The sequence below is a fragment of the Stylophora pistillata genome, chromosome 5 (genome assembly GCF_964205215.1).
Source record: "Stylophora pistillata chromosome 5, jaStyPist1.2, whole genome shotgun sequence".
Classification (NCBI taxonomy): domain Eukaryota; kingdom Metazoa; phylum Cnidaria; class Anthozoa; order Scleractinia; family Pocilloporidae; genus Stylophora; species Stylophora pistillata.
Window position 1 is genome coordinate 35,914,381 of NC_142523.1, and position 27,358 is coordinate 35,941,738.

At 39.4% G+C, this 27,358-nt stretch overlaps 2 protein-coding genes and 1 long non-coding RNA gene across 7 annotated transcripts in view; 2 read left to right on the forward strand and 1 right to left on the reverse strand.

Moving 5' to 3' along the window:
* The window catches only part of LOC111342870 (cysteine-rich DPF motif domain-containing protein 1), a 7,807-nt gene extending 19 nt beyond the window's left edge, over positions 1-7,788 (forward strand). The window contains exons 1-4 of one of the 2 annotated variants that reach the window (XM_022950001.2): positions 1-116; positions 398-506; positions 2,743-2,826; positions 6,668-7,788. The exon at positions 1-116 is cut by the window's left edge and continues 19 nt beyond it. In XM_022950001.2, the coding sequence (XP_022805736.2) occupies positions 1-116; positions 398-506; positions 2,743-2,826; positions 6,668-6,700 (342 nt within the window). In that variant the 3' untranslated portion in view covers positions 6,701-7,788. The remainder of the gene's footprint in view (positions 117-397; positions 507-2,742; positions 2,827-6,667) is intronic. The other variant, XM_088762312.1, reaches the window with a different exon arrangement.
* Positions 1,575-4,568, reverse strand: LOC148731694 (uncharacterized). The gene is made up of 2 exons (XR_016002171.1): positions 3,770-4,568; positions 1,575-3,362 (listed from the first exon to the last, which is right to left on the reverse strand). It is a non-coding gene; the product is annotated as an uncharacterized LOC148731694 (long non-coding RNA).
* A 1,886-nt stretch (positions 7,789-9,674) lies between the features above and the next one.
* LOC111342865 (uncharacterized) lies at positions 9,675-26,148 on the forward strand. 4 transcript variants are annotated; one of them, XM_088760796.1, is made up of 6 exons: positions 9,675-9,694; positions 10,730-10,911; positions 18,678-18,994; positions 19,806-21,948; positions 22,573-22,803; positions 22,912-26,148. In XM_088760796.1, the coding sequence occupies exons 2-6, from the start codon at positions 10,734-10,736 to the stop codon at positions 23,211-23,213; spliced, it is 3,171 nt and encodes a 1,056-aa protein (XP_088616922.1). In that variant the 5' UTR covers positions 9,675-9,694; positions 10,730-10,733; the 3' UTR covers positions 23,214-26,148. The 4 variants fall into 4 exon arrangements, with proteins under 4 accessions (XP_088616922.1, XP_022805728.1, XP_022805731.1 ...); XM_022949993.2 differs by lacking the exon at positions 9,675-9,694 and adding an exon at positions 10,103-10,261; XM_022949996.2 differs by lacking the exons at positions 9,675-9,694; positions 10,730-10,911 and adding an exon at positions 15,285-16,531.
* The last annotated feature ends 1,210 nt before the right edge of the window (positions 26,149-27,358 follow it).

Here is a 27,358-nt window from a genome sequence, read left to right on the forward strand (position 1 = left end):
GCTGCAAATAGGAGTGAAAGTACCGCTGAGAAACCAACGTTTACGTGCGCGTCTTGTGGATTTCAATGTAATTATGAATATTTTGGAAAAAAGCCACCTTTCTCCAAATCAGTGGTGTAGGTATATTATTTTTTTTGTTCATGTTTTTTTTATTTTTTTGTTTCCGAACGTTATTTCAGCGTCTCGTGATGTCATTGGCGCGCTCCCGCGCGCGGCGATCATTTCGAAGCTTTAAAAAACCTCCAGGGCAACCCCAAAAGTTCTCAAGCTGATTTTCTTGAATATGAATCAGCATGTTGAATGGCTATCAGCGGAAATAACGATGTAGGGTACAGATCGAGGGTGGCGTTCCTCCGCTTTTAACAGAAGAAACTTTCTTACTTCTCTTTCATGGCAGACTTCTGGAAGATGCATATGTTATTCGCGATCCTTTCTCACCAAATGCAGGGCATTTAACATTAGGTGGACAGTGCTGCGTGTGTGCAAGACACATTTGCATGTCACAGGTATATAGGTACATCTTTGGTTGATAGTGTTGACTTTGCATGATTTCTTCTCGTTTTCCTTCCCAACTTTTCTTTATGCAGGGGTTCCTGCTCCAAGCCCCCGTCCTCCAATCGTGGAGGGAGGGGGGGGGGGGGAAGGGGAGGGCTTCATCTTTTATCCTTTTGCTCTCATATGAGTGACCAAGACAGAATTTATTCTTATGATATCAATACAAACTTGAGTAGACAAATGACGAAATTAAAGAAGAATATCAATTAGAATATTAGTAGTTGTTCTACGACTGAATTCTCCAAACTAACATTACAAGAATTGTATAGCACACAGTTAGGAGAATTACTTAATTAAGAAATTCTTGGTAGTGAAAGGGTTAAGTGTGATTAGAAGAAAGCTTTGTAGGGTGAAGAGCTTCAAAAGGGCAGGATTTAGTTGGCTAGCAGTTAGGTGACCACCATGTTTAGTCCCTTGAATCCTCATCCACAAGTAGGGTCAAACCTTGATTATCTGCACTCAAGGAGACTGGGTTGAATAGTGTTGATGATTTACAATAAAGGCTGATGGTTTTGAAAGAAACTGTTTGGGGCTGCGTCGGTGGGGGTAACGAAATAATTTGGATATATCAACAAAGTTCAAATGGTAAATTGGCCACTGTAACGATTGCTAAAGCTGACATTTTGAGTGTTAGCCCTTTGTCGGAGCGAATAGAGGAATTGTGGGTTGTGTGCTTTTGAAGGCAGAAAATGGAGCTACGTTATTCCCACCAATAACGTAGCTCCGTTTTCTGCCTTTAAAAGCACACAACCCACAATTCCTCTATTCGCTCCAACAAAGGGCTAACACTCAAAATGTCAGCTTTTGTAATCGTCACGGTGGCCAATTTACCATTTCAACTTTGTTGATATATCCAAATTATTTGATGATTTAGAGTCTGGATTATTAAACTATGAATATTAATCAGCCAAAAGTAATACTGAATACCTTCATTATCTGAACTTGTGGAGACTGGGCTAAATATTCCAGATAATCAATTGTTCAGGCATTTGAAAATATGAATGTTCTTGAGCCAAACATAAGCCTGAATACCTATCATTTAATTGATATTTTACAATAATTAAATAAAATTCTCAAATCAATGCACATCATTGTCAAGATTTGTTAAAGTATTTACAAAAAAGTTTTACAATAACAACATTTTGACCTAAATGCTGACTCAAATCAGTTTGTTTTAAGCTGCTCCACTTGTGCACCCACTACTTCTATCATTTTTTGAAGCTGTGTTAATGTGATAGCATCAACATTCTATTGATTTAGTTCATCTGCTTTGTTTAATGGGGAAAAGTTGTTATGGATTTCGAATTTGACTTATTACATTCTTCAAAAAATGGCATCAGAGGAGCCAGTTTGGATAACAAAAAAAATTGGGATAATCAAGACTGTGTTTTAGTGAGATTGTGGAGTCATGAAGAGGGGGAAGTTCATCCTCATAATTTGTGTACTAAAACGTGCCCATTTGAAGTTCACCACTCTGTAGCAAGCTTTTTACTATCATGTCATTAGCACCTATGGCTGAAACACCCCCCTGCTTGCACCCTGCCCCCCCTGTAATTAGTAAGCTGGACATCATGTTGGCCACTGAGTTGATTCCTCAGTCAGGGGGGGTTGCAGGGAACATTGAGAGGTGGGGAGAGGATTCAGCCTTAAGTGGGGATAACAATTGTACAGCAGGGATTTTTTTGTCAATAGTTATCCACTGGACAGCAATTTATGGATAAGCAACTTTGTTTGTAAGCTGATTAGAGGCCTTTTTTTTTTTGGAGGAAATTCAAATCCCTTTGAAGAGAATGCTCTTTTTTGTTAGCTGACCAACTGTACCTGGTAACTCTTTGATTGAGTCACCTGAATGAAGTGAAGCAAGTATCTCATTTGAACCAAGAGCAATGCACATTGGTGCTTTGCCTTGGGAGGTGGACTTTGGACCTTGATGGTACACAACTCTGAATATTTCATGTAGTTACAAGATGGACTTTATATTCATTTACTGTCCTCATGTTTTAGTGCTCTTGTTGTGCTCTGCTTAATTAAAGAGATGCCAGAAATTTAAACTCAAGCTTGGTTCCCTCAAAGTATATGTAGCCAAAGGTTGTTTCAGAAGATCTTGTAACTACTTGCAAGCTGAGACAGCTGAAAATTTTCGAAGGACAATTACTCACTGTAAAGTTTCCTTTTTTTTTTTATTAGACATGCAGTATTTTCTACACCAAGCGGTTCTGTATTCCGTGTGTTCAAAACAACAAAGAGGAATTCCCAGATGAAATACTTAAGGTAAGTTTTGATGTTTACAAATTGATATCCGTTCCCTTCTGAATAAGGTGGAGAATTAAGTGTCAAGTTGACACCCCCAGATTGTAAATGTTTCCGTTATCCGTTCTCCTGCGTTCTGGATAATGTCTTAATGTTTTAAGTGGAACTTGTTTTAGATTACTCTGGGTTGTTAAGAACTAACGTTTGCCTCTTTAGAAGATAATCTCAATACTTTGCGTGAGAGTATATTTACTAGTAATATTATCACAAGAAAGTTTTAACAACACAATTGACAGTTATGTCACAATCTGATTGGCCAATTTGCCGTAGCTTTTTACCGCTGTGATGACAAATATCGTTGTCGTTAAAGGTACAGACCATGCTCAGCTACTGTTGATGTGTTAATATCACTCATTGGAAATTTTCCTGGGAACTTTAAATTCAATTTGAACTCCCAAGTCTTAGAAGATCTTCTCTTAATGATGGACAGTAGATATCAGAAAGTTTCAAAGTTCCATACTCACTGAACAGCGCCATTGCTTTTGGCCCACAAGATACTAAAAGAGGAAAACATATGACGGAGGTTTTTTAAGGTACAGAAAAAGCGGTGTCACCCTATGGAACGAGGGACATTTTTTAGGAAAGAAAACAGGAATGATTTGTCTGAAGCCGCGATCGAATTTACAAAGAAATGCATGGCTTGGTGAATACCGTGATGTGTTTATTCTCGATACGCGCCGTAACACTCGACAATCTCTGGCCTTCTTTTGGTTTTAAAAAATTAAAACTAAAATTTTTAAGGAATCAACGTTCCTCAGCTATTTGACCATTTTCCATACGAGAAGCATTGAGCAGGCCTTTCTCCTCGCTTCTTCCCTTCTCAGATGAAGGGCATGTTACACTTAAGAAATTCGTGGGAACACCGTAGTTGTACAAGAAGCGATGAAACTTATATTTCACTTACACATTTTCCAAAAAGCCAATTATCCTAAGAGCGACACTTCGGATTAAGTCGCTTGTGTTCACGACCAAAGCACAGGTTTTAACAGTTCGTATGGGTTGCTGTAACGCTGATCGTCACGGGCAGTCTAAAGTACAGTGTACAATTTCAACGTTATATGAGCGAATTCCGTGAGTATTCAAACCCCCGTGTTCCAAAGAATGAGGAACAAGTTAAGCTTAGATGTGTCTTGTGATTTCCACACACTCCGTAGAATTAGTAATACATATTTTACACGTGCGTGACATAGGATTTATTTCTTGTGCTATGAATTAAATTAATTCGTCGCACGCTTCAAGTCACGCTCCTTCTTTAGTCATGCTTACAGTTTACGTCACTGTTATTAGCGCGCGAAAATCATGGGTTCCTTGGTCTCTCTTGCATGCTGAGTAATATAATAACTTGGGAATTTTAAGCATGTCCGAAGATTGACACGTGTTAGAGAACGACAAACTTCAGAATTTTCGCATATTTGCATCCTAAGCAGTACTGGCTAACTGACTAGCATTCGTCAAAATATTACTTCAAATTATTTCATTTTTGGCGAGAAAAATGAATACCTTCTGAAGCGGGCAAGGTACACTTATCGTACTGTAAATGATTTGAACCCGGGGGTAACATGTGATGTGTAGTTTGATCGTCTGGGTGAGTGTAGTCCTGAAAGGGACTGTTGTCGGTGGTGGCGACCGCCATTTTGACAACCTGAGTGGAAGTCACCATCAGCGGTAAACTCATCTTGTTCACGTGGGTAGCCACAGGGTTCGCCGCTAGCAGCTAGCGGAGTTTCTCGCGTATCGTGAGGCTGTAGTTGACCAGGTCAAGTTCATTCAGTACACGTGGACTAGTGAGGGAAAGTTCAAGTTCAAAGGACCAAAACGAACGCACGCAAATCATGGGTGTCTGATATAATGGACCGGAATAACACAGAATTTGCCTCGTGAACATTTTGTTATATAATTTTTTGTTATATAAACATATTTAAATATACCAGATACGTGTGAGAAATCTCCAAAAATATTTAAAGCCTGTCTGCGTTGTTCGCTGATTTCCACGTGTTTAACACTTGTGTAATTCAATCTTCTCTAAGGGACCAGGCTTTGCATATCCAACTTGAATGAAATTCTGCTACGGTTTTCAAGTTCGTTCTTTGCAGTCCATACCACGTTTTGTGACCATTACTCTATTCTCGATCATTTAAATTTAGTATTACGGGTTTGATTTTTGGGTCAATGGCCTAATAAAACAATGTTTTTATTTTATTTAAGGGCAATGCTGAATTCGATCGTCGGGGAAAATTTAAACTTACACAATTTTGCCCGATCGTTCCATATTATGAGAAATATCGACTATTTCGAGTGCCGTCACGGTTTGAAAAACTTGAAACGATCGTGGAGCAGAGAGATTCTCGATCGTCAGTTTATATTCTTTTTCCAACGCTTGAAAACCAGATCCAGGGTTAGAGAGAAAGTTTAAGTCATGTCCAGGCTTTTGACTGCTAACTTTCACGTAAAAGTATTTCTTCAGGTATTTTTAAACCCCTCTCAATATATGTTAAGTGTTGTAACTTCGTCGTAGACAATTTCTTTTCACAACGCTGGTCATATCATTGCTAAAGGGGCGGGTAAATGGCATTGGGTATGACTAGCCATAGAGATGCTGGAGCTCACAGTAGTTTCTGCGCAAGACTCCGGACTAAGGGATCTGGGTTCTACCATTATCCCGGTCATTGTGTTGTGGTCTAAGTACTGCAGGGCTCGACACTAACTTTTCAACTTACTAGCCAAGTGGCTGGTGACATCTTAGATGCTACGTCAATTTCAGTTCGTTTATTAGCCAAACTGGCCGGTGGAAACCGAAAACCACCAGCCAAAACTGAATTTCTATCAGTCTGTGGCTAGTGGACTACCGTTAATGTCGAGCCCTGGGTAGGACACTTTACTTTCCGAGCGCCTCTCTCCACCCAGGTGTGTACAAAAAGGTATTGTCCCTCTCCACCCAGGAAAATAAATGGGCACTGGCGAACTATGAGAAAAGCTTGACGAGTTGCTTCGGGGATTAGTGCGAAGAACTAGGATTCACTCAGGGGAACTGCAATTCTCCGAGCCATGAGACTCGACCGTCAAACACCCAATTTTTAGAAACGATGTGCGGACATATATATTTTTTGTCATTACCGAAGCTTGATGAAAGCAGTTGACAAGATGCACGGATAATATGTAACATAATAACATGTAACGCTTGCGTGACTTTTGACGTGACACGATAACTATATTGTCGACTACGCAGTTTTTTTACCAAAGAAGTTATAAAGCAGATGCTAAATTTTAGATGTCTTTCAATAAAGTATCCAGCGAGAGAAGGCGCCAATAATGGATTCTTTTCCACAAATTTCACGCTGAAAATTCTTCCGTAACATGGCGTATCTCGATGCTTCTTCAGCAAATTATTGGTGTTCTATATATATATACATCTTGTGCTTCCGACTTGGAGAATTTGTTTAGCAATACAGAGCTAGGGTTAATACGTAGGGATAATAGAGTCCATGCAAGCTCGTGTGGTCTGCTTCAGTTCACCCTTTCGCGTCCAAGATCTCATAAGCAATTCTCCTTACTGTCTGCCATACGATTCTTATGATGTAAGTTGTGAGAATTTTGCATTTGATCAACTAATAATCCTCTAGTTGATATTTTCCTTTATCCTCATCACTTGTCTGCTTGATATTGTATTGATATTGTAAGGAAAAATTCTCTCCTGGTCGCTCCTAGGAATTTAAGGGTTAGTTAAGAGAACGCGAGGCTCTGGAACGCTGTGTAATTCCTGGCTTTTGCGTTGAGGCGTTGTTTATTGGTTTTGTTCCTGTAGGATCTGCAAAAGAAAGACACCTCTTGTAGCTAGTGAACGTTCAAAGGAAAGAAATGGAAAGAGGAGACAGGTTACCAAACTCAGAACGCAAACCCCATGGATGTTGAAAGAAAACGAAATGGCAGAGAAGTTGGGGAGAAGGTGGAAAAGAAGCAGCCTCTAAGAAGAGAAAGAACTGGGCACGACACTTAACACCTTATATTCTCCGTACTGTTCTATACTTTTCCAAAAGTGCAGAAAAGGAGAATTTGTTTAACAATCAAGAGCTTCTTTAATTGATGATCATTTCCTTTATTCTTGTGAATTTAGTATTTGTGATTCAGAAGTTGTCATTGTGTGGAGAAATTTGATGCCGATCACTCAGGGTCAAAAGGTTGAAAAAGGACGAGGTAGTGGTAGTAGTTGGAGGTTCGCCTACAGATCTTTGCGAATCACAAGCCGCAGTGTTCTCTGTAAGATGTTCGTGCACGTCCCACGTAGATCTAAAGCGTTGAATATCTCGGTTCGATGCAAACCATAACTTTTTGTTGCCTGTTACTTATCAGTTCCCTTGCTTCTGAATCACTGGAGTCATTAGTTGTTTTTCATAAGACAGAGTTGAACTTTGTCACCGGCCGTGCAGAAAAAACAAGATTTAGTTATCTCCATTTTTAGCGAGTCCTAAGTACTCGATCAAGGGTTGAAAGTAATTCTCTTCTCTCTCTACGTGTCGAACATTAAAGAAATGGTCTCTTTGCAGTGCACCAAGCTGGGATCGTTTTGGTCGCCTTGGCGAGCAGAAAAACGAATTATGTGACTAAAACTTTGCTGTGGAAGACACCAATTTACAGAGGTCACATGGTAAATTATAACATTTTTATTTCTCAGTGATGTCATCATAGTCAACGTTAAAACTTTTTTGACTCCAATTCACTAAGTGGCCTTTTTCAATAGTGATTGTGAAGCACGCAAAAGTATAGTGTATGTTTGTTGAAAGATTATGGTGTAAGCTATTGATTGTAAACCAGCACTGTTTTAAATGAACTTGTCTTGATTTAATCAAGATAAGATAGCTGTAAAGGGGTGAAAAAAGAATCAATTAAAAAAATTGATTAAAAAATGAAGGTCTTTAGCGATCGAAATCCTTGTTTGTCAGCTAGAACCTTTTTCTCCATTGTTCATGAAGGTTTTATGCGTAGAAACTAGGACTGTTTTAAATGTATCACGTTTTGCTCAAGAAAAGATTACTGTGCAGTAGAGAAGTGAATATAGGACATTTATTACAAAACAGAGATAACGTTCTTCAGCTCTCAAAATCCATTCTCTTTTATCATTTAGAACCTCTTTCCCCGTCGAAAACGTCAAACTCTGTTGGGATATTTGAGCGCAACATGGTTTCCATTTCAAGGGTTGCCTGTTCCTCTGAAGCAACCAGATATGGAATTTGATTATTTTTGCGATCAACTTTTAATTTCCAAGTATTTCTTTTTGCGAATAGACTCGAACGACAAAGCATAGACTATAAATGCACTCACCATTTCCGTTTTGAAAACGAGCGAAAAGATTCCAGCCGGCCGCATAATTCATGGGAGGAGGGGGACGTGCTGCTAGTATAATGGCTTGGACACCAGCGGAAGTCATAAATGGAAACCGGAACTTGACGTTCGATTTCCTCGAAAAGTTTCCAACTTGGCCAAAGTTGGCTTCGATATGCTAACAATCAGGTGGTTACCTGTTGCGTGAAGGAAAAAGTTTCTTCTTTTTTTCTGTACTATCTAAATTAAGTACCATTTTGCACTTCTGAGAATAAAAAAGGCAATCGGCCATAACTTCCATAACTTCTCAGTTCACGAATTCGAAGTCATCGCCTGTTAAGGTTTGGTAAACATCGGAACCGACTAAAAATAAAAATCATGTGTTCTTTTAAAAAAAAAAAAAAGAAAATTTCCCTGTTACCCCTAACTGAGAAAAACTTTAAACTTTCTGATTTGTTAATACTTTTTAGTAAAGTCTCGACGATGTTTTTGCCCCTTCCTTAAAATCAAAGATAGAGTAAGAGGGTTTATTTTTTTAACCCCCGCTCCAACGAAGAAACGAGAGTTAAAATTCACACCGCATGAAGGGTATGCATGTTCAAACAACTCTGATGTTTTCACATATTTGTTCCCAATCGTCGGGCCATATCTCCAACTGTCTACACGAAACCCGTAATTTCGGACTCTTTGTTCATAACTGGGCTCTGCTTTTTTGGAGGGATTTACGCAAAGTAGTCGCCCGAGTGTCCGTTTATATTCTGTTGAAAATGGCTGAGATAAATTTTCCAATAAGACAAACTGAGATGTACGCGAAAAACCATCCCCAGAGACATGGAGACAATAAGTGCGTGAGGAAAAACTTAAACTGGGCACAAGAAAAGTTTGCGCGAGATCACGGAAATAAACAAAATTAAAAAGAACTTATTTTTGTACGCTAGAGGTGGCAAGTCAACTGTATAGTTAGGGCTGCATTTGTTACTTATAAAAAATGAAAGTGAAAGTTAGATAAATCGAAATCTGATATTTCGTGTTCTTATCTGTTAAACAATTGTAAAAGAAGCTCTTTATCGGAAAAATCTTTCCTTATTTTTCACTTCTATTTTTAAATGTGACAAAGTGGTGGACTTTAAATTTCCAACGATTAGTCAAGTTGTTCATTTTGTTTTCATCTGGGCAAAAGTTCAAATAGTTAGGGGATTTCTCCATTTGCCGGACCTAAACCGCCATTGACATAATGATTCAGTTTTGCTTTTCTGAGAAAGATGAGGCATGATGCTTTCACGCGATCTTACTTAAATTTTTTTAACTTTTTGAAGTGAATTGAAGTTTATGAGCACGCGCGTGTGATAAGCACTCGTGCTTTTCGTAACTTATGTCACGCCATACTTTGACATCCGGGTTAACTTTCAATAGTAACGCAACAGAACTGAAAGCGAAAACAGTCAGGAGGTAGAAATAACATGTTGACATCGGGAAAATGGAAAATCAGAAGAGAGCCCAAGGCTTGTTGAAGGTTAGGACTTTTTTTTCACTGCTTTTAAGCAGCAAAATGGCAACTAAAAATCGTCTAATCTCGCCAAATTTCGGTTTCAAAGCCCGGCTTTTAAAGTGGCATGACTTTCGATATTCCTCGTGATTCGAGCATGACTGCCTGAGAAAGAGCGCCAAGATTCTGAGAAATTGAAAATGAATTGCGTCAGTTTGGCGCACCTTCGGGTAAATAAACTACAGTTGTAAAATTTACCGATAGGAAATCGAAAATCTAGTCCGATATTTTGACATCCTGTTTGTCTGAAGGTTTTGTTTTGTACTCGATAATCTGATATTGTATTGTGAGAAGATAAATATTGTTCATTACGCATGGCTTGCATCCTTTCAATTCTGAGAAAAACGGAAGTGGAATGAAATTCTCGGAAAGCGTAACGCTAGTGGAGTGAGCATACGTGTGAGATGTAGCTACAATCCGTTGCCCTTCGACTGACTATAAATGCTACGCGTATTTCATGTGATGTGGCTTTTCTCTTGAAGAACGAAACCGATGCACAACTACTCTTCCAGGGAGATTTCATGTTGCATTAAGGTCTGCCATTTTGTTTTAAGTAACTGCTAAAATCGCTGAATTATTGCGATGGTTTTTACGAATATTTTGCCGACTACTCGTGACAAACGCTTTGCAAAATTCACAGTCAATGTTTATATTTACACTAGAGGGCAAAATTGGGCAGGCATCTGTTTAGAAATACAATTTTTTTGGAAAACATTCCGCATTTGAATTGGTGCGTTTCTACTCGTCGAATTATTGTACAGCAAACTATAATTTACGTACAAATCGCAGAACCGCTGCGTCCACTTTGCTGTTACAATGATTACACAACTTGCTGTAAGTCACCGGGACGATTTGCAATTTAAAATTGATCGGTTTACACAAATTCCGCATCAATGCGGAATATTAGCCTCGTGTATGAAGCTTTTGTTAATCACAATTAACAAGCAGCTATGTAGCAGTTCTAAACGGAAAACTATGTTAACACTAATTTTCTCTGCACAGAGTCATGGCGCTGCATTACTCTACGCAACTATTCGATGTAAACACGAATTCTCAGTTGAAGATGCTGAATTTTATGGAGAGCACATCGTATTTTGACAAAAGTTGTGGTCAGCAAACGGCGAATTTTTTCAACGGCTTTCCTCAACCGTTTGGATTTGACGATAGAGCGAGCATTTTGGAAGGTAAGCTGCTGGTTTTGATCTTACGGAGAGCGTTAGTTATTTCGAACGTAGCAACCGCTTGCGTACCGTATCGTTCAAGGATTAATTTGCGAGATATTTTCGTTCCACTTCCGTGTTCTCGTAGCCTTAACGCGCGGTATTAGATCGCCACTCTAACTTGCAAATTATATCTCGTCCAACCAGGTTTTCTAATGGCTATAAATCGAATCAACCTTTGTTGAAGCTTTAAAACCTAGCTAGACGAGTTTCTGCAATTCTGTGGCTGCGTGGGTGCCATAGCTCTCTGTAAATCGCGATCCTTCCTATTAGTTGGAAAGCTGGTGTAATTTTGAACTGCAATTTAACTTGTTTGGAAGCCGGTTTCATTCAGGTTATGGAGTCCATGACGTCGTTTTCGTTTGACTTTAATTGGCTACGGCAAAAACGTCTGAAGAAACTTTGTATTAAGTACAGAGGTCCCGCGACTGTTTAGTAAACAAAACGATCGCATAAAAACATTCCCTCCCTATATCGGGAGCTAACTGTGTCGTTGGCAGAGTGTTGTGGCTACGCTCATGTTTGGTAAAAAGTAGCTTCAATGTTTGACTTCTGACTTGTCGAGGCTCAGGACTCGTTCAAAGCTGATGGCGCTTACAGTAAAATCTGGGTAACGATGTTTCCAATAATCATTAGAAAATTGTGTAGTCTTTAGAAAGGGAGATGTTAATGTTCGGGATTTCTTTATTCTTAATGTTCGGGATTTTTTTTTCTCTTTACTATCCGGCTTGGAGTGAGTTCAGAGCATTTTTATTCAGCAAGTGGTAAGGGTAGAAACAACTTGAAACATCGAGCGCTCCCGACCATGAACTAGTGCCGTGCAGTTGTTTGTTTATTGGTTTTCAAGAATCGCCCCACGCCAGCGGGTTTCGTTGGTTTTCGAGCAACTTTGAATATCAAAAAGAGAATCAAATGAAAACTGAAAACGGGAGAAACTCAACAGTAATTCAAATGTGACTCGAGTTCTTCTCGTGATTAGGACTTAACTGGCAATCATTTCCTCGAGATTCACCCGTGCAATACTTTAAATTTCAAGTTCATCTCCTAAATTCCAGGTTACTGCGTGCAACCCCTCCCTAGTCTACAAAAACAGATGTCAAGATTTCAATGATGCACTTCTAAGTCACTGTGATGACTTATCCCCGTGCTACTCCAAGTCGGCTACTTGGAACAGTACACCACTTCTCGAGAGACGGATCTCCGTTTGCTTCATAAATTGTCGTTATTTGAAGGTAAAAGATGTAACAGTCGGGCCGAAACAAAAACAAATCCCGATTCTCTGGGTGCAATTGCAAATCCATTCCGATCCCAAGATTTTTGCCTTTTTTTTATTTCGCGAAACAAGTGTTTAGAATTTGTTCGTTTAGTGACGAAGGCGCGTGGCTGGGCACATGACCTCTAGAACCAAAACAAACCCATCCAAACAAAACAATTTTTTTCCCGCCAAAACTCTAGCATAGCCATAATGACATCACGTACTAAATAGGATAAAATAACAATGTTACCAGTTACTATTCATCACTGTTTCACGTGAAAATACCAAAGTTCATAGTTGGCCGCCATGTGAGCTGGTCATGGGGTTGTCACGCGAGCTGTGAGATCCCCTATGCAACTATTTAAATTTTTTGTAGACATTTTTTTTTAGTTCCAATTTCAATTCCCTTAGTAGATTTTTTAAACTTGTATCTGTCTGCCTGAAAACAAAGATAAAATTTCTTCAATTTGTTTTCCTTTCTTCACGGACAGAAGAGTTCGCTGCATTTTACTTCACACCCTTGGTGCTTGTTATGACGCTCAAAAAAGTTTTACATGGATTAGCAACATCAAAAGAAAAAAAAAAAAAACCTCTTTCGCATATCAAAATCCCATTTAGGCTCTGATACATCATTTAATTAATAAGCAGGTCAACAATTTGGTTTGGATTTTAGCCAACGTGCAAGGCAATTGAACTTTCAAGTTCCCAGACTCGAGAAGGATCAAAACACTCGATACCTAAAATAGCACGTTGGTAACATAGCCAATTTAAAGACCGGCAGCGTATCGTTTGGATTTTACTCAATAAATTCGCTTGGTAAAGTTAGTCACGTACCTTGAAAATCCTACTTAGCGTGCACTGTATGAAATATTTCGTTTTAGCTTTGGTATGGAGGAAAATCAAAGTTACGGGTTTAATTCGAAGCAGCTGGCCTATAGTCGATGATAAATACCTCCTAGATACCAAAATGTCCCTGCTAGTTTAGTAATAGCCATAAAGTGTTTCAGTGTTCACCGATAAGTTAGCCTGAAAGATGAGTCATGCAAGACCGAAAAATTATAAAAGTTACTTTACCTGGGTTATGCATTAAAAATAATTTGTTTTTCATTGTCTTGACCTTTCTAAAAACACTTAGATTTGCTTGCTTTTAGTTGCTCTAGTTTCAAGTTTGTAAACAGGATCGACGGGAAGCAAAGGCTCTGTAAAAAATTACAAAATTATACCCAAAATGTTACGAAAGTTCGGCACAGCATGAAATAAATCACAAAATAAAAAATGGAGTATAATTGTGACTGATAACTTAGCTGAACTGGTTCGCCACTCTACTTTTATCTCAACTGTTGCTAGCTGGCTTGAAGCAAACTTCATGGCGAGTAAAAAGTTTTGCAAATATCACAGGTCCTGCTCTCGCCTCTCCAGTGTAATGAATTGATTTATTTTACAGCACTCAGAAGTTAATTTAAAAGGTTGAGAAATGTTTTGCGATTGTGGATGCTTTCTAGAAACAGGAGTGTTGAACTGAACAAAGTTGCTTACATGTGTAAGTTCTGATTTCGCCATTTTCATTTGGAGGAGTTTTTAAAGCAGAAATAGTTCATGATAGCTAGAGTATTTCCAACAACTGAGATGTTGTTGAAGCTCAAATAGCTTAGATGTACCGTCTGCATGTGTAGTAATATTTATCTGTTCCATTCAGGAAGGGCTTTGTATCATTGGCAAATCTTGGTGTTCTTAGAGAGCGTCACAAACAAATAATACCATACAGACTTGTTCGGCTACAATACGAGTTTACAAATGAAATAATTAATTGCAAATTCTCACTTTGTTATTGAACAGACCTCTTTAAAATACTGGTCACTAGGTGATAGTTTTTTTCCCTGAACTGAATTGAAGACTACGTGCAAAATTGCAGCCAGAATTAATGAAACGACAATTTATTTTTACGCAGAAATATTTCCAAATCGTTTATAAGTCACTATGAGTAGGAGGACACCAGATATTAAAGTTGGCGAGAAATCTTGCTTATGTTATTTGATTTCCCTGGGAAGTTGCAGATGAAGGACATATATAGTTCACTATATAATGTACAAGGATTGGGAAGCAATATTTTTAGTACGAATTCACTCAAGACTGCGTAAGCAGTACCGTAAACAGCATGCAATTTGTGATATTTGCTCGGGATTAAAGAGAATATTGTTTTCAGTGACGGTGCAGAAATTAGACTTGTTTTTATGTGGTGTAGTGTCCTTGGAAAGAACGTTGCAAAAGATAAAGAATTGGGAAATATATATATGTTTTAGAAAAGATGTTAAGGTATGATGGTGTAATGGTAGCACTGATGGAATTTCATGATTATAACGATTGGAAACTAAACCTGCGTCATGGTCAAGTAGTAAAAGCAGGATGCTTGCGTAAATATTCATGTTATTCTTCCGGTTTGGAGCTTAGGAAGGCTTCTCTCATGCAAAAGTGATTCAGTGTTAATTGCTCTTCCAGCCGTGTGAAATGAGATGCGACAGTTTATTTCGTGCTAAGTAGACGCTGCAGAACGGTCTACGGTGGTTTTACTTTTTGCCTTGAGATTTTCAGACATTTGTTAGTTAAAATGTTCATAGCACACGCCATGTTTTAATCCTTCCCAAAATGCATTGCCTTCCGCAGTTCTTAGCATGCACTTCATATAAGGTACTACGAAAATGCTAGCTACGATTCAAGTTTGAGATCTGAAACATGTCTGTCAGAGTCTCAGTGGCTTCCTTGCAAACTACCATCACTTTTCCAGATTTGTTTAGTTCTCAACGTTTGTTCGGTCGGTAAGGCTTCAACATGTTTACCAAGAGCCAAAGCACGTTATGACTAAAACCAAAACAATTCAGGCTAGGCAATAACAAAGCAGCAAATTAGCATAAATTTTTAACGGAAAATTAAACGGAAACAACTAGCTGTGTGTTCTGGGTGTGGCACAAGCCCTCACTGGTTTCTCTCATGATGAGGCGTTTTGTCATTTCCTTATTTGGTTTATTTGATTGACAGAAGAGGTCAACCCCACGACAGAATCACCGATTTACGCATGCTCAGCTCTTCCCGGCCTCTATGCGCTTTTCTTTTCTGAGTTGCTATAAATTCCTGCACGTACATACTTTGCGAAGAAAATCGAGCCAAGAATACATTTAAGAAGTCAGATTTGGCTTCATACAGAGACCGCCCTTTGCCTGTTCTAGATCTTGCTGATCTAACAGGAACAACAAGGACCAAGACAGCGTCATACGGATGTAGAAACAATACAGTGACAGTCCAGCGTTAATGAGACGTTTAAAAGCTTTTATTAATCGCAGTGTTAGAACTATCCAGTATTTTTCCAACCCATATTGGGCGTGAATTTGCATTTAGCTCTTTGTACCCTTTACGTCTATTGCTCAAGTACCTTACAAATGAATGCTCACTTTGTGGAAAAATTAGCGAACTGTTTCATTGTCCTTGTGCTTTCGCTTATTCCACTTCTGGCACTTGATGATAAATTGTGCCTTTTTGTGAAACAATAATCCAGCTCTTTGCATTTCGGTCTGGCTGGCTTATTCAAGCAGAAAAATGAAATATTTGTTCGCAACTGTGAAACTTGTCCAAAATGACCTACTCAATCCTTTTACACTGCTTAAAATTATTTCTGTAAACAAACTGATGATGATGCGGCATTAACTGACAACGTGTGTTTGAGTAACTTTCGATGTTGTTGAACCCAGGCAGCTTATATCTCTTCAAGCTGAAGGTTTAACGTATTCTAACAAATGTAGATTTGAATTGCCTTGGAATCTTCAATCATATTCTAAACGTTCGGCCATCAGAAAGATTGCTGTAATGCACGATTTGCACTGATCATGCGTTTGTAAATGTTTCTCGGAAGAAGCTGTAAGATATACCATGTGTTAAACGCCCTCCCCTCCCTGACAAAGATCGCTGTATTTCAGTGGGGGTGGGTGCGTGTATATTATTTGTATTAGAAGAATTACTTGTGAGTGAGTGACTGGTTTTTACAATGGAAAGTTCTCGCGTTAGGAGGTCTTGAAACACAGCTCCTGCTACAGTCAGTAAATGTCATCAAAATCAACGAAATAAGGATCTTAAACACCTGAATAATTCTCTGAATTTTTTCTGTTTGTTTGCTAACAATATACAGAATAGCGTTTCCGAGAAACCGCGTCTTCTACGAAACAGTTCCGAAAACGCTAAATTCGTAATCAGATCGACCAGCCGTGTTAAATATCGATAGCATGGACTTGAAAAGGTCTACTCTCTCTTCTTCCTCTTTAAGGGATTGGCCACATTCTTTTTGTAAGTATCTGGGAAACTCGATTTGCAATGAATGACTTCTTAATTCAAGAGTTCTCGTCGTTTCCCTTTTGAACTACGGGTGGGAAAATGCTGTTTTGTGTGAGATTGTTACCACTAGTTAAATCAGTCGACGTACATACGTGTCCTTTTCTGGATAGTTTTTAGAAAGGAATCGGGGAAGATGTGAACGTGTTTCGTTTGATACTATGAATTAAGGGCTTTTGTTAAAAAAGTAGAATTCACATATTCGCGTGGATTCAACATTCGCTTCAAGTTTGTTGATATCAAAAATGAGGGTCACTAGAGGGTAATCGGAAGACTTCTGAATCGCGTTTGTTCACATACTTCCAAAGGAACACTCGAGCAGTATTCGATAAACCGGCGTAGAACACTCTTATCGGCTACAGATTTCTCGCAGCCCATGATCGAAGTTGTGTGGTTTTTAGATGAGCTAGGAATCATTCTCGCTCTAGTACACAGATGCCTCGTGTTCGAGTGAGCCCTGAGTGCTTCATGTTTGCTGGCCGGTTTGCACGCTGAATTCAGCGATACAAACCTCGGTTATTGTCGCTTGGATTAGTTTAGCTCTTTTACTGCTTAATATGTAGAAAGTACTTTGAAATCCAGTCGGGTTTTGAATTATAATTGTTACTGAATGGAAAAACAAGAAGTCAAAGTGAAAGTAATACTTCCGCCTTTACTGAAGAGAGACACTTATTTTAATAATCCATGAAGTGTTTCTGCCTGCGTGGGATTGGTCTAAAATCTGGTTAATATTGCCCAATACAACTAAATTCTTCGATGTAAAGTTGACACAAGATGGAGGAGCGTCTTGTCGTCGTAACAGAAGAAGCGACGTACTTGTTTATTCAAAATGTAGTACCAGAGAATGTCTTTGAGTCAACATCCTTCTCTGTAAACGTTTTTGACGGTAAGCTCCCATATGGAGCGGAATTATGCTCTTAGATTTGTCCGTGGGCATGGATCAGATCCTTGTGCTTTATTTTTCGCCTCTCAGAACAGATCATGCTCGCAGACAAATATCTGAGCATAATTTCGCGCTAAAAGAAGGCTGTTTTGTGTATCGAAATCAGTTGGACTTCTAGCTCAACAGGAAGTGTTTTTTTGTCAGAGTTATTGCTTTTTCCTACGTGAGAGGAAGTGTTCTGCACAGTTTGTTATTTATATGAGAACGATCCTTCGCAGTAAAGCACTATTTGAGCAATAGTGAAAATCAGACCTGAAAAAAATTTCAGGCCTGTACGGGACTCGAACCACTGACCTCTGCGATACTAGTGCAGCGCTCTACCAATTGAGCTAACAAGCCAACTGGAAGCAGGCCATCAAATTAATTCGATATAGGCCTGAAATTTTTTTTCAGGTCTGATTTTCACTATTGCTCAAATAGTGCTTTACTGCGAAGGATCGTTCTCATATACGTCTCATAACTGCAGTTCACACATATGTTTCATATGTTTGTTGTTGTTTGATTTATCATCTACGGGTTTATATCGAATTAATTTGATGGCCTGCTCCCAGTTGGCTTGTTAGCTCAATTGGTAGAGCGCTGCACTAGTATCGCAGAGGTCAGTGGTTCGAGTCCCGTACAGGCCTGAAATTTTTTTCAGGTCTGATTTTCACTATTGCTCAAATAGTGCTTTACTGCGAAGGATCGTTCTCATATACGTCTCATAACCGCAGTTCACACATATGTTTCATATGTTTGTTGTAGTTTGTTATTTGTTGCACAACTAATGCAAGTGAAGCAAAAAAGTGATATAGGGGATCGTGAGATCACAGGACAATGTTGTCGCACAAGGATAGCGAGGGCTTGTGTACTTCAGTTTTCACAACCAAATTCTCGCATCGGGGATAATCATCCCTCGACAAATACAAGAAATCAGTTTGTAGGAGTTGCAAGTTTATGTCTCTTAGCTAGAAGTTTTAGCTCTAGAAATCCAGAAACCGGAAAGTGAGAGCACTAAAGAGGACTTAAGGCGACATGATCACGATTAATCACAATTTCTATCGTCTTCTCAAGGCGAACTATCTTAGCTCAAGCTCCTAAATTGCAATGAATGCATTTTCATAAAAGAACACAACTGCGATAAACATAAGTGTACCATTTTTTTTTCTCTTTCTACAGCTCGCTCTGCTCCAGCAAGCACTGCAGAGCTATTCACCAATTGTGGTGCATTTGCCTCGACAAATGGGATTCAGTGCTTTGGGATTATAAATGGCCTCGGAAAGACCCACGATTTCACAGCCTTGGGCAATGGCTATGTGGATTATCAAGTGATATCTCGCAATGGTATTCATGGAACAGAGAAGCGTGAACCAAGCCCAGAATTGACGGTTGGTCACGGGAGACCAAAGTCTTCCCCGAGACAACAGAAGCGAAGCGGCTCAGATTTTGAGAATGGAGAGAATTTAAGCTACGGCTTGTTCCAGTTCAATGCAGAGGTAGGTACAGGGAATCTCCATTGTGATGCTTCTTTAATGTTTAATTGGCTGAGGTCACAAGTTCTCGCCTAGTTGTCCTCGATGGATGCATGGCATCTCTTTGTCTCTTTACTGAGTTATCTGTCTGCCAACAGTTTGAAATATAGCTTGTCCTCTGCGATTTCTGTTGCAGTTCAACAATAAATGTAGGTTCTCTTTGATTCTCTACCCCTTTCCAGGTCACAACAGCCTTCGCAACAGATAAGCTCTACAATCTATCTCAAAGTGACCCAAACGTGCTGCAGGCGAGATATGAAAACAGAACATGTCTCAAAGTGACCAACATTGTATTTGTGTCTGCTCATGCGAAGTTGAGTTTTTCCACGTGTTTGGCTGTAGAATTATGAACTTGAACTTTTTATCCCGTTTAGTTGAGGACGGTGAAGCCTGAATCCACCACCACGTCTAGAAATCATAAGCAGAGAATCAATTATCATAATCTTCGTATAAATCTACCATTCGTAAAAAATGTAAACAGAAGACGTGCTCGGATGCTAACTGAGTAACGATAAAAGTAGATCACTCTGTTGGGTCATTTACCTGACTCTTTATCTATCATGAAATAGATACCGAGTAGCGTAACCTATCAGATTGCAGCGTAGTATGCTAACAGGATTACTCTGACAATAGATGTGTATTCGATCCCAATCTCGTAAACCAGTCAATAAGTTCCAACAGTATTAACCAATTGTTGTTGACATACATGTCTACTGAGATCAGACGGTTAAGGAGAACATTTCTGCAAACGTTAAGATTTTCTTGTTTCTTGCAGACAAGCGACAACCTGAAGCAAATTGAGACTACAAGACATGGTCTAACCAAAGAGAGACAGGACACAGCCGACATCATCAACACGCAAGTGCTCTCGGGTCTCAATTCATCATTCACCTTCAGTCTTGGTTGCAAGGAAGGTATTGAAGAACCAATTCCTCGAAGATGGTCCGATGTAAGTCTTGAAACGTACTCATCGAGATCTCCGCCTTTGCATGGCAAACCTCCAGATTACTCTCCTAGAGCGTCCGGTAGGAGCCATTCCGAAAGTGAAGTCGTTTCATCAGGCTCCAGTCTGAACGGAAGGCAGCAAATTTTACGCAGAAATGTCCCAGAAGGATGTTTAGGATCTAAGCCAAAACTTGCAGACCTTCAAGAAAGTATTCTTCAACTGTTGCAAATGCATGAAGCGCTGACACCCTTGCAGATTGTCGAAGCTTTAGGCCGTGGGACACGGGATGAGATGTACGAAGCCCTGTGTGCACTCCATACTAAGGAACGTGTCAGAGCTTTTCAAGCCAATGGAACTACAGTGTGGGCTTTGGTTTCGCAGCCTACCTGTGATTGGCGAGCAAGTCCGGGGGTCATTGGCGGCGAGAGAAACAAGAAGCCTTTTGGACGAGGTTCTTACGAAGAGCTCGGCGGAGTACCCCGAAGGAATTTTTCTGCTCTTGGATACGATAGTAGACCAAAGAAGGCTCCACGTGCCATCGATGGCCAGAAGGTATGGATGCGTTCTAATGGACACATTCCTACGACAGTTGAAAAGAATTCTTGGACTTATTGCAGATTGTGCAAATTCTCGTTTGCCTCGGAATCACAATATGAAGAGCACCTTCGCAGCACGAAGCATCAAAACAAAGTGGCCAAGTTCAGTCCAATTTCCTACAAGAAGTATTGCGAGTACTGCAACGTGCACCTGAATTCGGAGTCGCAAGCCAACGAGCACTTCAATAGTGCTAGACACGAACAGACTGTGGCCAAGTCACAAAAAGCACCGCCACAGCAACATCTGCCACTTATCAAAGCACCCAAGGAATTTGTGATGGAGCAGTTTACGCGCACCCAGCCGTTTAACTACCACATAGAGTTGTACAGCAAAGCCATGTTGACCAATGGAGTTTGCTTTCTACCCACTGGAACGGGGAAAACACTGGTTGCTGCTCAGGTCATTGCACACATGCTGAAATTAAACCCATCTCGACAAGTGGTGTTTCTGGTTGATCGGGTCCTCCTCGTCCTCCAACAAAGCGACTGCCTTAGAAAGGAACTGGGGCATATTAGAGTAGCAGACGAGCGAGGGTCTTTTGAAAGCACCAGGCCTATCCGCATTGGAGCGGTCTGTGGTGAAATGAGGAAACTGGAGGGAAATGCACGCATATACGAGCAGGACGTGCTGATCATCACAGCTGACTGCTATCGGAATCATCTGAATAATGGCACCCTTCGCTTTGATGACGTGTCCTTGATTGTGTTGGATGAAGCACATCATTGCAACAAGGATCATCCCTACAACGTCATAATTCGGGACTTTTATCTCCAGGAAGATGTCCATTTGGGGCATCGACCCAAGATCCTTGGACTGACAGCATCTCCAGCTGGGGAAACCTCTTTGGAAAAAACGACCAAGAGATTACAAAGGCTACTAGGAAACCTGGGGGACGCGGAGCTGTTGGTCGTGACGAGAAACGGGCAAGAACTCGAAGAAAAGACCAACAGAGCAACCCCTGACTGTATTTCTGCTTCGTACACCACTCATGAGCGCGATCTCTTGGACATTCTCGTGAAATATGTCACTAAAGCGTTCAACCTGACCGTTCGTTTGAGCGACATGAAGGACTACAAAGATATTTTTCAACCCTCATCTGGAGGCCCATTCAGCATCGATGATATCTACCCAGTTCTTGGTGTCATTGACAATATTTTACAGTCACAACCCGAGGCTAACGCTTTGAACGCCTTGCTTCACTTCCAGCTGCTCTGTGAGGCTGTGTGTACGCTGCAGGAGTGCGGTTATCAAATAGCGTTGTACCAGATGACTGAGCTTGCACAAGAGGCGTGTCCTCACGGATTCCATTGGGCAGAAAGTATGGGTCTTCCATGCGGCGAAGTCAGAGCTTATTTGGAGCTATATCTCAGACAAGGTAAAGTATGGTAGTATTCACTCTAAATAAAACTATTTATCGCCTGATTTGGCCTAGCTTTCGTCAACATTGGAGCGTTTTTCAATTGAGTGTCGTCAAACCAAAATCAAAGCAATTACAACAGCCACGAGGAGCACACTACGACAAATCTGCCCGAAGCGCGGGAAAGCGCGTGTAACTAAGTCGCGACTGGTTTTAGTTTTGAATCTAATTGGTTGATTAGGTGGCGTGAGTTTTCTGAACCGCACATAACGAAGTAAAGAGAAACCTAAGCAATGCCAGATTACGTCCGACGCTCAATTGAGACTTGCTCGATTGTAATGTGGCTAGCAAGTGTGATCGGAAACATGTAAAGGGGTATGGTAATAGTGACTTTATTTAGCCAATATGAACGGTGAGCCGAAGACTCGTTCTTTATAAGAACGAGCAACAGAACTTGTCATTCTCCACTCTCTCGAAGAGTAATACAAGCTTCTCCGTCGCAAGTATTGAAAAACGTCAAAAGAGACTAAGTAGAGTCGTAGAAAGTCAGGGAATTTTATAGCCTGTCCTAGATATATCAATACATACAAAATGGCCTAAACATTTGGGGTACACTTTTAATTTAATATATCTCCTCCATAGGTTTCCCATCGATCATCGAACGTCGAAATTCAGGGGCGGAGCGACTCATGGAGCAGTTGGTGAGAGTAAACTGGAACGGAGTGATCGGTCGAAGCAATTGTCTTGCCTTGGTTCTCGTCAAACGACAACACACAGCACGCTGTTTGTCGAAGTATCTTTCAAATCAAAGGGAGCTGACTTCTCGAGGAGTAAGGACCACATTCATAAATGCTGGCAGATCAGCGGATAAAGGTAAAGGCTTGTTTTCATATTTTTCGATCTCCGTAGCATCTCTATTTCAAGATGAGAGGAAAAGTGTTTAAAGAATCTATTTGAAAACGTTTCTTTTTTGTTGTACAGGATTGGCTTATCCCTTGGAAATAGACCCATTCGTACAAATACGCGAGGGAAAATTTCAGATTGTCGTGACTACAAGCTTAGCTGAGGAAGGACTGGACCTTCCAGAGCCCCAGTGGGTATTTCAAATGGATCCATCAAGCCCGGTCCTAGCCCTCCGGGAGATACGCGGTCGAGCGCCCCTAAATGGAGCCAGGTTTGTGGCTATCTCTAGGAACATCGAGCAAACTAAGAAAATTGAAGATTTGTTAAAGCGAGAGGAAAATATGAAGCGTTCTGCTAAACTCATAATGAGTAATTTGTGAGTAATGTATTTGTCAGTTTCATATGGATCTGTTAGTCCAGTCCACTGAACCTGATCTAATTGTAACTAGTCCATCAGTGTCAACTGAATCTCTCAGTCCTGTCCACTGATATAAATTTTTTGGGTGTTCATACGTAAAGAAATCGTCAGGAATATTTCAAAATTAATATTTCTTGGCTGTTTTCTATGCTGCTTAGTGCAGCTTTTACAAAAAAAAAAAATTATGTGTTTGAAACCTAGATTTTCATTGAAAGACCATAAGAGAGATTGTTGATATCGTTACATTTTATTTCGTTTTATTCTGGGGTTAATTTTACACAAGAAGCTCGAGATTTTCAATTTTTAAGTTTTGTTTGATATATGGCAGCAAGTGTAGGGTTGATCCTGACCGAAAAAGGCCAACCTTCCCGGTTTGTCATATGAAGCAGATAAATTTGATCTAAATTATAATAAATTTAATCAAAATCGACATTGCATAATTGCAAGATTATATTTGAGTGTCTAATTTAATTTCCATAAATCGTTATTTACACAGTTTGAATAACAATATGTGGTGTGTTGCTTTGAGTCAATTGAATTTCGAACTCGCAGACCTTCTATACAGCTTTCTGGCGCCATCTTGATGTTGCAGGTAACTTCGAGCTTCGAGGTTTTGTTTGCAATTCTTTCATATCATATTAATCTCTTCAACGTCATAACTACGTCTTTTTTATGATAAAAAAGTAAATTTTTTATTTCCATCGAAACTCGTAATAAAAGCCAAAATACAAGTCTTTTTTTTTATCCTTCTATTTTTAAAATTGCATCGCGTGACAAAGACTCAGTTAAATGTCATCGCACAGGTCGATAGTTTTGCAATGTTTTTCAACTTTCTGTGTGAATAATTCAAATGTGAAAGATGTAGGTTTTTTTGGCGGCATTTTCTTACTTGCAGCCAAAATACAGCTACAAAACTCTATATCGCCTCTAAAAGAAAATTTTAGCGTGACTTGGTAATCCTGCCTGCTATTCATCAAAGACGGCGCCCTACCCTGAAATAAGGTCTTTTGATTAATGGAATTGAGTTGTTCAATACAAAGGAAGTCTCCAGATTTGAACTGTTTGAAACCCTGGTGTGTTTTAAAAAGTATCAAAACAAGCGAGACTTTGAATAATGTTTTAGTATTCCAGCCGGATGTATTTTTCTATCGCCATGGGATTATAGTAAAAATTTAAAACGAACTTGAATTTTACTATTGTGCATAAATTTCCATATAGTCTAGAAGACTTGATAGCTAGAAGTAAAGAATAAGCCGTTTTTGTAGAATTTTCGCGCACTGAACACCATGAACGAGAAAATTAAACAGAATTTAAAACTTATTCACAAATTTTCTTTCTTTTCCCAATATGATAAGTAAATTATCACGAAAATATTCAGAGGCCAATTATCTTAGGTTTGATTCGAAAACTATATTGAAAAAGCATTTTAGGTCCAGGTGTTGCAGATCGTTTGATTGCGAAATAAGTTTTGAAAAGTGATTAGAACCAAGGAATAGCAACCCAGATATTGTTTCTGCGACACTGATTAAAACACAAACTGTTTGCACAAGTCTATTTGCATTTATCATTGTGTTTGCCTTCGCATACACTTGGTGTAGTTTGATGTGTTCGAAAGCTTAACTGAGCAAATTTTTTCGGTGTTTGCGCTTTAAGACCCTTGAAGGCTTAGAGCAAGAAAAACAATTATTCAAAGTGTTTTGATGGGAATGGAAATGTGATCAGAAAAGGACTTGAATCTAGAGTAAACCCTAAGTTAATACCCTTTTAGTTGAAAGATTTTTAAACTGCAGTGTGCGGAGGAAAAAGAGCGAATCTGTATTTCAGTGAAAAGACAATTCTGATGTTTTCCGGAGTGGTGAACGAATCCAAGGCTCTTGTTCTTACAGATGAGAAATTTTAAGTTTCTCTTTGGATAGAATGATCGTTTCTTCTTTCGTGATCGAGTCTTAAAGCCAACTACACAACGCAAAGTCGAAAATCGAAAGAGGCTTCATTCAGCAGAAGTTGGTATTGCTTTAATGGTGTTAAGGGTTTTTACCTTTAACAGCAAACGCACTAAGGGAGACATACAATTATGCAATAACGGAGTCAATCAGGATTTGCTTGTTAACTTAGTGATTACTTAAGATATTATATTCACGAAAGTTGTTATTTATGATTAAGTAAGGATAGATTTAATATGGCGTTCTTGGTTAATCTACGTTTGTATTCCATGATTTTAGAGCAATTTTCAGTTGGGTGTCAGAAGTAATCTGGTATTGCTTTGGTTTACCTAACTTTTCTCTGTGATTGGTCCAGAAATCTCGTGCCGTCCTCTCGACCAATCAGATCCAAAATTAAAAAACAACTTGGCCATTAGCGTTTTCTCACGCTTCAATTTTGATTGTTTGCAGGGATTTCTTCGGTTTTCGTTTTTTCGACACTCGATTGAAAACTGCTTTAAGGGGGCACTGTCATCGAGCAGTTCTTGGGTTGTTCTTCAAATATTTTATTTTAATAGCGCAGGCGTTACAAGGAACCTAAGATTGTCCAACATGACCACAATAAAATCTTTGGAGCTATTTCAAAAGCAATTAAATTCAATTACCGTTATGTTTTTCAAGCAAAAAGAAATTCTTTCTAAAAAAGCACTCGGTGTTTAATGTAAGACGATAAGTTTGAAAAGGTGAATTCATTCCTGTTGGACGATCTTAGTTACATACCGTGTTTGGAGCGTGTTGGTACATTTTCAAATATGTTGACAATTGAATTATTTTATCCCTTTTTTTTTGGCATTTTAGTTTCAAATGCCGTATTTATAGATATCTATTTGTAAAGCTAGAGGAAAAAATATTCTAATGGTGGAGTTTTTGGTGTATCAAGTGTGAGCTAAATTTGAATAAACGCTTGGAATACGATGGTTTTGTGCCCGAGTCTATTTTAAGTGGGATTATTGCTATGTTAAGCATTAACAGTTAATGGTTGTGTTTGGTTCGCAAACCCTCGCGCTATTTCCATTACCAATCAGAAGCTTTGAACCTGTTACGCGCATCAACTTCGAGATTTCAGTGGTTCACTGGTTCGCCAGTGTGTTTCGTACTCAGTTGTGGGATGCGCATGTGGTTCAGTGTATTTGAACAGATTCAGAAGCTTTTCACACGGCACCAAGAAGTTTTTAGTCATCACGATGTTATTAGATTTGTAACAGAATCTTTTGATTTCTAAGCTCATACACCAGTCAACCTAAACGCGCCGAGTAATATCACATATGCATTTGAGTGAGGTCTACAAACCAAGACGTCAACATTATACCCCTCCAACTGTCTTGGAAGGCTCCACACATAATTCGGAGTCGATAAGCCGTGGCATCTTAGGTGATCACAACATTATTAACTGTTTAACCCATTAGAACCAAACCCCAGTATGCATATTCTCCATTCTGCTCTCTAAACATATTCTGAGGTATTTACCAGGAGAATTTGGCTAACAATCAAAAGCATCTTGACTTCATGATACAATACAATACATTATTGTATGGCTGTGTCTCACAAGGACTGGGAACCACCGAATTCACGAATTTGATTGGCTGAAATCAATTTTGAAAGCGGTCCAGATTTTCCCATCTAGACCGGCATCTAGACCGGTCTAGAAAAGAGTTGCAAAGATTGTAATGTTCCGTTGCTTTCTAGACACAGCCATATAATAAACGTTTTATTAACCAAGCTAGGTCGGTCTGTATGGGAGAATCTTGACCTCGGTCGCTGGTGCAGAGCTCACTGCGTTCGTTCTGTACTGGCGACCTCGGTGAAGATTCTCCCATACAGACCTCCCGCTGGGTTAATAAGAACTAAATACAAATTTTATTATCAACTCCCCGTGGGGACTTTCAGAGACAAATAGTAATAATACTGATAATCAAAAAATACTCAAAAATTGTCAATAAACAATATTAAGAAACTATTTGCATATAAATTTTATGACAATAAAAATTGATTTGAGTTAATTAAAAATTACTCAAAAATTATCTATAGACTATTAAGAAACTATTCGCATCTAAAATTTATGACATTAAAATTGATTTAAAAGGAAGGCTTTCATTTTACGTTTGAAAATGATAAGGGATTCACT